Here is a 14,431-nt window from a genome sequence, read left to right as displayed (position 1 = left end):
TTCGAGGGATTTCTCCACGGTGGTGTTTTCCCGGTAAATCCCTCGTAAAGTGGGGTAGACTCAACAAACTATGATGCTGTGCGCTTCTCCTAAAATAAAGAAATCTGTAATGGAACTTGTTGGTCTCCAACAAAATGTCAGAGTCTGCACACTCAATCCCAAAGTTCAGTAAATCCTCTGGAGACCAACAAGTTCCATTACAGATTTCTTTATTTTAGGAGAAGCGCACAGCATCATAGTTTGTTGAGTCTGCCTCAACATAGCAAAGCCTTGTCTTTTTAAGCCCAACTTCCCCCCCTTCTAGGTTTCTATTCCCACTTGCAGCTCTTCGCGCCTTCCACCAGTTCTCACACATCCTGGCCTTGGATGTCTGGCTGAAGATAGAGATAACAACACCTGGCCTCCTCCTTCCCCCCCTTATGGCAGGTCAAGCAAACGGTTAGAATAACATTCCCAGCACTACTCTATTAATCTATGTTTAGCAATTAAAGCAAAAGTATAATTAGTAATTAAAACATATAAAGCAATCGAAGAATCTGGTTTGCGTAGATCCTGACACATTCACCGCAAGTTAACTGCTGGCGATTAGCCATGGGAAGGATCCAATTATCGTGTAACAAGCGGGACTTTCCCAGCCGCCGCAGGCATGCCACCGACAACAGCAACAAAGAGCTCCGCAGTTCAAGCCGCGATCAGCTGCCCATCAAGCGCAATTGTGAGTCGCACGGGACCTGCCTTGCAAGTAAGATGGCCAGGAAACAAAGGACCCTGACTGAACCTGCCATCAAACTGAGGGGGGGAGAGGCGGGGGCGAAAGGCGGGGCTGGTAAAGTGCGGGAATGGATTGCCTATAAAACGATATGTAATCTGTGCCAAGCCAACCCTGGCTTTGTTTGTATCCACTCACATTACACTCGAGTAAACTTCTTTGCCTGAACCTATGTTTCGTGAGAGTTTCTTTCAGCACTAAATGGGGGCAACTCTTACAGAGCTGAAGCCTGTTGCACCCCATCCAGACCTCTACAGCCTCCAGGCACTGCAAAAGGGTGGTCACGGCATCACTCAGGTCACCCAGGATGGAGATTTATAACTGGGTATTATCTGTATCATTTTATAAAAATTCTCTTTAAGGCTAGAACACAATGTAAATTTCAATCCTTTCAACCACATATTCTCCCATTGCTCCATTTCTACATTATAACCAAAATTTTATCCCATTTTATCATACATTCTTTCACTTCTTCTTCTTCTGTCTCATATTTCAGCAAAAGTTTTATACATTTTAGCAATCACATGTTCCTCATTAGTACATAATTCTACTTCAAACTCAGTTTTACCTTGTTCAAAACCATTAGATCTTTTATTCACTTTAAACCTTTCTGATAATTGTACTGTACATAAGAAAACCATTGACAAGAATATCCTTCTGTTATCAAATTTCCTCTTGATTTCATTTTACAATCCCCTTGAGAAAATTCTAGTACATCTTGGCAGGTTAACCGTTTATATTTACTTATCATTTCTCATCTATAAAATGTTTCTTGCACTGAAAGCCATAAAGGTGTTTTTGGGCAAAATATGTAGAGCAAAGTACAGTGGTACCTCGGTTCACGAACACTTCTGTTCACGAACAATTTGGTTCACAAACAGCTCCGTTCGCAAAATTTTGCCTCCGTTTGCGAACGCCGGATCAGGTTACGAACAGGATTCACGGCCATTTTCCCTCCCGTGACACGTGGTCGTGGCTTCCTGTAGGGAGGGGGACTCTCGCTCCAAGCAATATCTGCTTCCCCACCCGCCTTCCTGTCCTCCACGCCAGAAGTCGCGTCAAGCAAGGTTAGCTTTCTCTTCATGCTGTACTTTGTGTCATATTTTTGCGGTTTAAAAAAAAAAACATATGGTTCAGAACGGATTAACCGTAATTACATTGAACCTTATGGGGAAATTTGATTCGGGACGCGATCAAAAATCGGTTGGCGACCAAATTCGGAGGGGTCAGAACAGATTAACCGTATTTACATTGAACCTTATGGGAAAATTTGATTCGGTTCATGACCAATTTGGTTCGCGACCAGAGTCACAGAACGAATTAAGTTCGTGAACCAAGGTACCACTGTATTTGGGCAAAGTATTTGGGCAAAGTATTATTCCATACTCTAAGAATAGCCTGTCTAACATAATGATTTTTAACATCTACATTTACCTTAGCTTTGTCAGACCATAGATATCCACGCCACCCAAATCTCAAATCATGACCTTCTAAATCCAATAACCTTCTATTTCTTAACAATACCCACTCTTTCATCCAAACTAAACAGCAAGCAGGAAAATATAGTTTCAAATCTGGTAAGCCCAATCCTCCTCTTTTCTTCACATATTGTAGTACCTTATATTTAACTTGTGGTTCTTTCCTTTGCCATACAAATTTAGATATATCCTTCTGCCATTGTTTAGATGGTACATCAGTTGTTAAAATAGGTATAGTCTGAAACAAAAATAACATTCTGGGTAAAACATTCATCTTAATCACAGAAATTCTCCCCAGTAGTGACAATTGTACTTTGTCCCACCTCGACGCATCTTTTTAAACTTCATTCCATGTCTTCCATATAATTCCATGAATTATACGTTATTTTGAAATAATGTATAATTCATATTTGTCATAGTTATACTCAAATATTTTACCTTCTTCTCAATCTTGAAACCTGTTTTATTCATCAGTTCTGTTTGGTCTTGTAACTTCATATTTTTTGTTAACAACTTTGTCTTCTGTTTATTAATCATATTCCTTATGTTTATAGCCTGCATACTACATTGTTTGCAATGAAAATGCAAAATTACAAGATTCATAACAGCAGCTACATCAAAACACACCACTATATAAGTACAAAGCAATACACACAAAGTATGAATAATGTTTTTAAAATCCCACTTCAAATAATTTTTGAAGATATGGGAAAAATCACCTAACACATTTTTGCAATGAATCCTGCATAGGATTACTACAGTATCTACTGTACATAGCTTAACATATATAAACTGAGTTGGACTGCTCTATCTGTCTATTGAGTCAAACTCTCTGCTCTGTGTTTCATTCTTGATGTATTTTATTTTGTAGAGTATGTTATAATGTCTTCTTTGTTGAATGAAAAAAGAAAAAAAACATTCTGAGGCTCATAGCATTCTAAACCACATAGATTACAGCTTTGGTTTTTGTCTGAATCTCTTTAGTGAGATGCTTTTTTAATCTGAACTTGCTTCCTTATTCACTTTTTAATAGATATATTTCAGTAAAATTATGATTAATATAAAGATAATTGCAGAAGCAAATTCTATCAAAATAGCAACTGAGAATTCCTTGTATCACCTCCCACTCCAAATTTCAAAGCTGTGCTGGTGAAGAAAATAGAGATGAAAATGTGTGTCCAAACACTATTCATATTTTAACTGAATTATTGATCACATATTTCACAATTATTCCAATTATTGCCAATTGCCAATTTTTCCTATGACAGCAAGGGAAGGACATCTTTCTGAGAGCCAGTTTAGTGTAGTGGTGAAGATGCTGGCCTAGAACCCAGGAGACGGTGAGCTTTAGGCCCTCTTAGGCATGAAAAGCCAGCTGGGTGACTTTGGGCCAGTCACTCTTCCTCAGCCTGACCCACCTCACAGGGTTATTGTTGTGGGAAAAATAGGAGGGAGGAACTGACCAGAGCCTGACCAGAGAGCCTCTCGATCCAGGAAGGGGCATAACTGGTACACCACATGAAGGTGGGCAAAGGCCCTCCTGGCCACGACTGCCACCTGCTCCTCGAGCAGGAGTTGTGAGTCCAGAAGGACCCCCAGATTATGCACCGGGTCTGTCCAGGGCAGTGCAACCCCATCCAAAACCAAAGATGGTAAATCCTTGGATACAGAGGAGCCTCCAATCCATAGCCACTCTGTCTTACCAGGGTTCAGCTGAAGCTGTTGCACTCCATCCAGACTCCCACAGCCTCCAGGCATTGCAGAAGGGTGGTCACAGCATCACTTAGGTCACCTGGGATGGAGATGTATAACTGGGTATCATCTGCATATTGGCATATGCATAGTGGCAGATGATCTCACCCAGTGGTTTCATGTAGATGTTAAAAAGGAGCAGAGAAAGTATCAAACCTTGGGGCCTCTCACAAAGGAGGGGCTCCAAGGTGGACCTCTCGCCCCCAATCAACACCGATTGGGATCGACCTTGGAAGAAGGAAGAGAACCAACACAAAACTGTGCCGCCCACTCCCAACTCCCCAAGTTGACCCTAAAGGATACCATGGTCGATGGTATCGAAAGCTGCTGAGAAGTCAAGAAGATGGATGCACTACTGCTATCCCACTCCTGTGAGAAGTCATCCATGAGTGTGACCAATGTTGTTTCTATCCTGTATCTGGGCCTGAAATCTGACTGAAAAGGGTCCAGATAATCTGTTTCCTCCAGAATCCTCTGGAGCTGCAATGCCACCATCTTCTCAACCACCTTCCCTAAAAAGGGGAGGTGGGAGACTGGACGAAAGTTGTCCAATGTGGTGGGATCCAGTGATGGTTTCTTGAGGAGGGGATGCACCAGCACCTTTTTCAAGGCATCTGGGAACGCTCCCTCCCTCAAAGATGAATTCACCATCGCCTAGACCCACCCACATATAACCTCCCAAGTAGCCTTAACCACCCAAGAGGAAGATGGATCTGGTTGACAACTGGTGGCATTGACCACTCAGAGGACCCTGTCCACTTCCTCAGGTCCAACAAGATCAAACTGTTTCAAGATAACAGGTTAAGTCTGTACCCTGGGCCTCTCTGCAGACCATGCTTGGCATCCAACTGGGACTCAATGTGAGCGATTCTATCCTCCAGATGCCCAGAAAACTCCTCTGCGTGGTCCTGTAAATGGGCCACTGGGCCCCCATTTCCCAAAAGGGATCTTAAACAGGGCCGCTGGGCAGAATTCTGCAGATGCAATAAGAGCAGAGAAATATTGATGCTTCAACACTCTTACTGCCACAAGGTAGGCCTTAATAGCAGCTCTAGCTTGTGGCTCGTTGTGTTCGGTCCTTTTTCCTTCCAGTGGTGCTCTAGATGTCTCTTAACCCTTCTCAAGACCCTCAGCACCTCCATGAACCATGGGGAGTGTTGGGTTCAATGGGTTAAGAGAGGTTGCATGGGCGTGATCTTGTCCAAGGCCTCAGCCACTTTCCTGTTCCAGGTAGTGGCCAAGGCCTCCGCTGGACCATGCAGCAGACCCTCAGATATTACCCTCAGATCCCTTTGGAACAGATTTGGGTCCATCAATTGCTGTGGGTGGACCAGTTGAATAGGTCCCACCTCCCTGTGGAGGGGGGTAGCATAGGAGAATCTCAGGACCACCAGGGTGTGAACTGACCATGACAAAGGGGACACACGTAATTCCGCCTTCAGATCACATTGCTACTGCTCTGACCAGAAAATCAAGTCCGGTGTGAGACCACTGTCCTGAGTTAGGTCACAAATAATCTGGGACAGGCCCATGGCTGCCATGGTGGCCATGAACTCCTGAGTCATCTCTGAGGCATGCCCTAGGAATGGCAGGTTGAAGTCCCCCAAGACCATAAGTCTGGGGAACTCCACTGCTAGCCCTGCGACAGCCTCCAGCAGCTCAGGCAGGGGAGTTGCTACGCAGCAAGGAGGTTGGTACAGTAACAACAATCCCAACTGTTCTCATGAACCCAACTTCAGAAACAGGTCTCACAACCGGCTACTTGTGGAGCAGCACCCCTGAAGGCTAGCAGAGATTCTCTGATGACAACCGCTACCCCTCCTCCTTTACCCTGGGGTTTTGGCTGGTGCCAAACTGTAAACACAGTTGGGCACATTTCCAAAAGGGGCACCCCCCCCCCCTTCAGGGCCCAGCCAGGTCTCAGTGAGACACGCCATGTCGGCCCGCTCCTCAGTGATCAGATCACATATAAGGGGGGCCTTGTTGTTAACTGACCTGGCATTAAGAAGCAGCAGCTGAAAGCCAGGGCCACCATGGATGCTGTCCAGGGCCTGCGTCTGAGTCTAGAGGGCCAGAACACACCATTGGTAACAAACTCCAGGGGCATTTTTCCCCGAGAGTGGCCCGCCCTCTGACTCCCATCATAACATCCCCTCCCCATCACCACCTGAATGGTATAACCCCCCCTAAGCCCTCCCAGGGCCCCTAGGTCCTCCTGATCCCAGACCTCTGGCCTCCATAGTTAGGGGACCCTCCATTCTACCATCCACTCACACACAATCAATCAGGGGGTGGGGGTGGGCTCCCTGGCACCCTCAGTGCCGTGGGAGTCCTATTCCTCACCTCCTTTACCCACTGTGCCTCCTTCACTGGCTTCTCTCACTGGCTGGTAGGGGCACCCAATCCATCCCCCCATTCACCCTGACTCTCACTCAGGGACAAGTATCCTCACCCACACTCACCCACACACTCAAACAAACAACTTGGACTCCCCTCCCTATCTCTCACACTAGGGAGGGAGGCCCGACTATCATCCACCGGAGGGCCCCCAACATCCTCCCTGGGATCGAACCAGCTGGTCTCCCTTGGGGCCCCCTCAGGCCACAGCTGCTATTGGGGTGCCAGTTTCCAAGCCAGTTGTCCAATAGAAGCCCTGGCCTCAAGCCTACGCTGTTCATCTCGCTGATTTTTGGGCCCGGCTGATGTTTGTATTTTCACTACAACAATTTTGTGTGATAGGTTGGCCTAAGAGAATGTGACTGGACCAAAGTGCATATAGGATTACAGGATTGCATACAGGATTATAGGATTGCATATATAACTAAAATTGCAAATATAATACTTTGTGATGGTGTGGCATAATGCTCTTGCTTCTTTTTCCTTTTCACTAATAATCCTGAAATCTATTGTTTAATCCTAGTTAATTTCTAGGACTAACAGAAATAATAAATAATTGTGTTTATGAGTTCATTATATCTCTGTCATCCAGTACATTGAGTGACTGCATTGATAAGGAAAGGACATACATAAATTGTTAAGAAAACTTACATAAAACTTTGTTTTTCCATTCAGATCCTACTGTTTATTTACTTGTTTAAAAATATTTTGCACAATTTTAGTTGGGTTTTAAATGTTCTAAATGCTCATGATAATATTAAAATAATAAAAATGTTACCCAGATATTTACATAACCAAGACACCAAAAGGAAACCTGAAGATTTTTCTTTTGTCTTTAATCCTTTTCTTTTTATGTAAATACATGGAGACATATTAGCTTTTTGTTGGAGAATATTTAAAAAAAATCAGAAATACTGCCTTTAATATGGCTACATACAAGACTGACTTGTTGCACTAAAGGTGACCAAGATGCTTACAGCATGTTAAAAAATAATAAACATATTAACGTTGCATTAGCTTTGATGGTCTTGAGTCCACTTCAACATGGCAAAGATAATATTTCTTAGCACTGAACCTTCACAATTTTAAAGTCTCTCAACATGGAATATTCATTTATCCATTACCTCTTGGTTAACAGCTGTTACACTCTCTTGATTGGGCTAATCCCTCAAATGTTACCACTAAGCTTGTAACCATAACTGCCTTGTAAGTAGCAACTTTCATCTGATATTTATACATTGTATAAGTTACGATTCCTTCCTGACTGCCTGCCTGCTGATCCTGAATTTGCTGCCAATATATGTAACTGGCTTGCTACAGGTTTGAATAACAGAGATTTAAATTAGAGGTTTTGGTTGCAGAGACTGTACAATTAATATTGGAGATGCTTTAAACTGGATTCCTGGACTGAGCAGAGGATGGGCCTCCATGGCTCCTTCCAGCATTACAATTTTGTGAGTTTGATTAATTACCATATGCTGTTTACCATCTATAATTAAATAAACGTCTATCAATTTTCCTTCCAGATAAATCTGCTTCATACAAATGAAACACTTCATCCCTGCCAGGTGGATGACCTGGGTGGGGGAAGGAGGAAGGATAACAGTATCCTTGTTTTTCTTGTTCCCCCCTCCCCCTGCCCCAGGGTGCGTTCTCTCTCTTTTTATGATTACTACTTTTTAGGCTGGCCTGTTGAGGAATGAGATATTTGCAACAAGGCAGGGAGTTTTCTACGTGCCAGCAGCTGCCTCCCTCCTAAGTCTGGGGGATATTTGACCTGACTCACTCTGAAATGCCAGGCATGAGACTGCCTCCAAAGGACATGCCAAAATGCTGGCCTACTTCTGTCTCCTTTTTCTTCCATCCCCTGTTTTCTGGTGCCACCTGTTTGCCTGTGAGGAGTTCTGGAGTATCAAAAATGTGTACTTTTTGTGGCATCGTGATTGCCCCTGTTAAAGCTATTTCCTAGCTCTGGATTGTTGGCTCTCCCTTCTGGACCTTGATTTTCATTTAGTTGGTCAGAGAGGCTTTCTGCAGGGAAGCTCACAAAACTGAGTGTCTCTACGTCCTGTTGCTAAGCTACAACCTTTGAAGTGATCAACATCCTTATCTTTCTTTCTCTTTCTTTCTGAGCAACCCTTGACTAGGGAGCCATGATGCTAATCCTTTTATTGTTTTGGGATAAACAGACTCTGTAAGCCTTTCCTCAGTGGATCTAAATGTGGCACAAAGCTGCCCAGCAACCTCTTTTCAGGTTGCCCATTACTTGAAGTGGCCCTTAGCTGCCTGTGTAAAAATAATGCTCTCCCTCAGATCTCAGTGCAGGTTTTGTTAGGGACACAATTTGACACGCTTTACTAACCATGCTGCTGATGGGCTTGTCAGGTAGGTGGGATCAACTTGGCACCTACTGGCCACTCTAGGCTGCAGTAGGCATGCCCCTCCCCCCTGCCCCTGGGCTGTCTTCCCTGCCATTCTGCCTTAGGCAGTAGGAAAGCCCAGTTTATTCAAACATTTTAGTTGAACAAACACGGTGAAATGGGAGAGAGAGCTGTTTTCTTGTTCCATGGTGCAACTCTGCCCATAGCAGTCAACTATTCTTTGGGTAGTATTTAAAAATACATTCAGTGCTATTCTGGAAAAATAATAAATCCATATCCAAAATCAGTCTAATTATCAATGGATATTCAGGCTGTCTTTAAATGCACCCACATAAAACCACAAAAACCAGTCCATGTTTTGACAAATGGCAAAATCCTCTGGTGTAGCCATCTGTCAAAATTCACATTTTCCTCTTGCCCCAGTCCTATCTCAGTGACAGGAGAGAGGTTAGAGCTCTTCTGATTAGTTTCACAGATATACTCTCCTTTTGGGATCATCTGGTCCCATCTATTTCCTCCATGCTCTGCTCCTCCCAGGACTCATATGGCCACAATCCCCCTGGTTCTGCCAGCTACTTTCTCCTTTGGCCCATTTGCTGCCAACTAAACTTTTTGATTTGCTCCACATCTCTTTGCTGTTCTGCTGGGCAGATCTTCTATAAAAAGAAAACCCATGTGTTTTTGTTTCTTTGCTTACATCTCTCCTTTCTTCCAGTGGCAGAAAAAGACCTGCTGGCTTTGGCTGTCTGGTCTCCACCTGAACACACCGATGAAGAGAAAATCACAACTACTCTGGCTAACTGGTACCACTGCTGAACTGATCTTACCACTAGGAAGCTTTTTGCTAGCTTTCCATCAGAATCTTTCTTCATGAAACTCAAATCCATTATTCTATGTTTAAGAAAAAGGTAGAACAGGTCTTGATCTTTTTCTGTGTGGTATCCTTTCACTTATTTGAAGAGTGCTAAAATATCTCCTTTCCATTCTCCTTTTTCAAGGCTAAACTTACTAAGTTCTTCAATGTCTCTTCTTATTATCTTGACCCTTGATCATCTGATTATCCTTCTCCAGACTTGTTCCAGTTTCTCAATATCATGTTTAAAGTGTGATGCCCAGAACTGAGCATAGTAGTCAAAGATGATTTTGACCAAAGCAGGACAAAGGGGAATGATTACTTCCCATCATTTTGATGTCACCCCTTTTGGACACAGGCATCCCTAGGTTGTGCCCCCCCCCTCAAATCAAGTATCCTACTGAATCAACATCTCTTTTTACAACAAGTCTAAAGTAATGGTTCTTTATTTTGACTAATTAGCTAAGTGGTCTTCCCCGCAATCTGCTAACTGTAGATTGGAGACATTTTAGCAGCCATATCACTTTCAGCTCCTTTCTGGCCCTGGATAGAGGCAGCTTCTATCTGGCTGACTGATTTCACTTCTAAAGTGGTTATATTCCAGTTTCTTCCAGTACAAGCTGTGCCCTGCAGCAAAGCTGTACACTTCTTCTCATGGTCAGTCTGCCTCCACTCCTATGGCCACCTGAGGCTGCTGTGGGCATGCTCCCCCAGCCCCTGGCCATTGATTTTCAGTCAGGGCTCTCCAATTGTGCTGAGGGACCATCTCTCCCAATCCTGCCTGACCTGTCAGTAGGTCCCCAGGTTGACAGGAGGGTTGCGTAATCCATGGTGCAGGAGACAGCTTTCCTGGAAGGAAGAAGAGGGGGCATGTTTTGTGCTGTCAGGTCTTCCATGCCATGAAGCAATCGCTCTGTGGGGTGGAGAACTGGCATCATTCTGGGGCTGTTCTCCCCTCCTTCTCTCCCCTGCCTCTCCTGTCATACTTATGTCAAGAGAAGAAATTCACCCACCCCCTTCTCCTTCTCCTTGCCTACTACTCTTGCTGCATTTGGCAGGAAGAGTGGGGGGAGAGGATGTGAGTTTGCTTGGTGCCAGTTCTCTCTGCACCATGGGGTTTGGCTGGAGAGCTGCTTCCCTTGCTTCTCTTCCCATGTGGGAAGAGTTGTAAAGTAGCTCCTTAGTAGTGCACGTGCGTGCACACAACACGCACACACACACTCACCCCTTGGTACAGCTGCCTGCTCATGGATTAGGCACTGCACCGCTGACTCCACAGCAGGAGGTGTTTTTCATATGGCTCCAATGAAGTCTTCCAGAAAAATACCCAACTACTGCAGTCCTTAACTCATGGGAGGGGGTGCAGTTTTACTGCAGGGGTGCTGGTTACAGACCTGCTTCCCCCACAGGGAAGTGAGGGAAATGACTTTCCAGCTGACATTGCTGTACAATAAAACAAGGAGGGGAGCAGATTTTTTTGCTGCTTGAAGAACTGGTACTGACTCGCTTCCCCTTCTCCCCCTTCTTCTTCTGACACCCATGGCAAGAATACAGGTGGAAGAAAAAGGTGAAGGGGGTCTCTTTTCCCCCACCCTTTGCTTCTCTTGCCATGGGTGAAAGGATAAGTGGGGGACAGAAGTGGGGTCCTGGAATTCTGCCCTTCCTTGCAAATAATTCTAAGAACAAATTATTGCATTGGCAGGTGGTGGTGCTAACATTCAGTGTGACCTAGGTGCCCCATATACCCTTCAGCTGGTGTTGCATGGAAACCAATGTATCCACAAACACTTTTCTTGGTATTTGACAAGTTCCTTGCCCAGTAAATTTTTTAAAACTTTTTTTTAAATACTTGGGAAAAAAAAGTTAGCATACTATAAACCACATGTCAGTTTCCAGCATTGTTTTTATTTCTATGAACACTTCTGGGACCTAAATGTGCTTTCTTAAAGTATAAAACAATCATGGATTGCTGCAACATGTTGCTTTGTTTGAGAGTCTGCCCCCCCTCAGAAAATTAAAAAGGGAGTACTTTAACAAAGTAGGGGATCTAAAGGGGGTGGCAGATAGCAATCTGAAAAATCAGTGTTGTAACTCATTCTATCTCCCAGTGCAGCCAGTGGATGGGCAAACTACCCCAGCAGCTTTTTTTGTGAGAGAATCCACTTACTGTAAAGTATTCTCAAAATGCTAAATATATCTGTTGGCTTACTGTTTTGAAACATGATGTGTATAAATGCATGCAGAACAACTGTGTCTCTCTGCTGCCTTAATTCAACTTTTCATCCGAAAAAAAAAGCTGTAATCCAACATTCCACATAAGAATGTCATTCAAAATTCATGTTAGAGGAGCAATATAATGTAACTTGGATTTAGTATATTTTTTCATTACCCCATGGTAAAAATCTTCCCCTCCCTCTCCCCCTCCCCCTAAATCTCAACAGCTATGTATAATATAAATTCTGTATTCTCTACAGTAAACATCAAAAGTCATTTGTGGATTGAGAGTTGTGATCCTGGAAAACCTTTCAGAGATCATTTGAATGCATTCTTAAGCAAAGCAGTAATATCAGTAATTTTGCTGCTCCCCCCACAATTTATTATTGTCAAATCCTGGCTGGATCTTGTCTTCAAATCTTTATTAAAAACACACACCCCACAGAGATACCACAGCACATTCACAAAAAATCAGAAGGAATCTGGTAAAAACCTTCTCCAACTAACACATTTTATTAGAAGTCATAAACTTTTGTGAGGTGCAGTCCACCATCAGATGCATAGAGTGGCTAGACTGATTAGGATTTAAATTGGGGTGTAGTGGGGAAAGGTAGGGGAAGATAGGTTGGTTACACAGATTATTTATTTAATTAATTCAATTTAGACATTGCCCAACTCCATTTGATTCTGGGCAGCTCACAGCATAAAACTGTCAGGTTCAGCCTGCACCGCACGCCTAGGAACTTGCCCAGCCGCGCTTTAGTCAATTTCACCGCTCAAGCGCTAGCGCAGAAAGAGGAAATGCGAAACCGCACGCTAATGAATGGGCCACCTGGCGCCACTTCACTAATCTGGAGCGGATGCATTGTGTTAACGCCAGAGGGCCGAGGGCGCTATGGACAAAGGAGAGAGCCACGGAATTGAGGAAGAGATCAGCGCACGAGGGGATGCCCCCGGCTAGGCGCGCGACAGAAGCCCCAACGAAGGCAACAGAAGGCCACGACCATGCAACAATCAAAGGAACAAGAGAACTGGGCTGAACCTGCCATTCCAGTAGAAGGGGGGGGATTACAGGGGGCAATCTGCAATCTAATTTGTAATATGTAACCTAGCAACGGGGCCCCGCAGGGGGATTGAGACAACTATAAAGGAGTAATGTAAATGTACCAAGCCAGTCCTGGCTTTGCTTGTGACTGCTATGTTACGCATGAGTAAACCTCTTTTGTGAACCACACGTGTCACAGGAGTTTCTCTGTCGAACGGGGCAAACCTTACAAAAACAACACACAAATATATAATCCAAAGAGGAGAACATAGTAATAAGCAAGATGGTGCATCTGGTCAACAACACATATTGTTCAACCAGCAAGGGGCTCCAACCACCCTAGCTCAAAACCTGGGAGAAGATTAAGGTCCTCCAGAATGCTCTCAGGGTGGGAGCCCCTCAGATCTAAGGGGAATCTCACTCCAGGGGACATGTGCTGTGACAGAGAAGGCGTGCTTTCAGGATAGAGTATAGATTACATTGTTTAATTGAAACACCAACTCTGTCAGATCAAACCAGCCAGGCTGATACCATGGGAGATGGGCAGTCCCTCAAGTAACCAAGAGCTATGCCATGTAGGGCTTTATAGGTCATAACCAGCACCTTGAATCACACCTGGAAGTAAACCAGCAACCAGTGCAGTTCAAGCGTGTCACATGGGCATACCAAGGCGTGCCCGTCACTGCCTGCATTGCTGCATTCTGGATCAGTTGAAGCTTCTGGGTGGTTTTCAAGGGCAGCCCCATGTAGAATGTGTTGTGGCAATCAAACAATGAGTGATTGTCTGAAGATGCAGGTTACTTGTGAGACAGTGCCTTATCAGTTAACAATTTTAATGTTTTAAAAACCCATTATGTTTGTTGATACTTTCTGACATTGCCTGAAATCTTTTGATGTTCAACAATTTCGTGCTCCATTGTGCTATTAAAGTTCTACTTTTCCAAAACAGTGACTTTGAGGTCTTCCATGGAGTGTTGAAATGCTTTGATATTACTTTGTCCTTGTTCTGAGTCCTGATACAAACATGTATCCATTAATTCTTTTGTGCAAAATTTGGTCTGTTTGTCCTACACAGAAGCATTGCTGGCAGATAACGGCATATATTACATTGGAGGGAAAGCATGTGAAGAAGCCTTTAATCTTGTGTGTGTACCTGAGGGGCCTGTGATGGTACTATGATGGTACAGACTCCTGACCTTTTGCCACTATAGACTGATATGTCTCTTCTTCTACAACACACACACACACACACACACACTGTAACTGTCAGTGTATCTGAACCTTCTGGACTTCTAGTACAGACAATGATGTTGTTTCCTTGCAACCTTTTGCTTCATAGAAAAGCATCAGCTCTTACTAGTGAAATACAGCTAGTTTCTCTTCTCAATATGTTTTCCGCTACATAATTTAACTATTTATTATCAATTCAGGCTTTAGAGTATGTCTAGTAGTCCAAGGTCACTACTGTAAGACCCTTATGCAAAGACCCTTGTCACCTCACTTCAACTATTTGGTATTTTTTATTGTATTTATTTATGATTA

General features: G+C 43.9%; 1 protein-coding gene across 1 annotated transcript in view; it reads left to right on the top strand.

Annotated features, from left to right (window-relative positions):
- RAMP1 (receptor activity modifying protein 1) overlaps positions 1-13,798 on the top strand; it is a 61,883-nt gene extending 48,085 nt beyond the window's left edge. Inside the window, exon 4 of the mRNA XM_088135540.1 lies at positions 9,493-13,798. Coding sequence (XP_087991666.1) covers positions 9,493-9,593 — 101 coding nt within the window. The 3' untranslated portion in view covers positions 9,594-13,798. The remainder of the gene's footprint in view (positions 1-9,492) is intronic.
- The last annotated feature ends 633 nt before the right edge of the window (positions 13,799-14,431 follow it).

The sequence above is a fragment of the Python bivittatus genome, unplaced genomic scaffold, assembly GCF_059951505.1.
Source record: "Python bivittatus isolate LINGU-HERP-01145 unplaced genomic scaffold, Pbiv_v1 ctg000200_np1212, whole genome shotgun sequence".
NCBI lineage: Eukaryota > Metazoa > Chordata > Lepidosauria > Squamata > Pythonidae > Python > Python bivittatus.
Note: the sequence above shows the minus strand (reverse complement) of the source record. Positions and strands in the feature narration are given on the sequence as shown.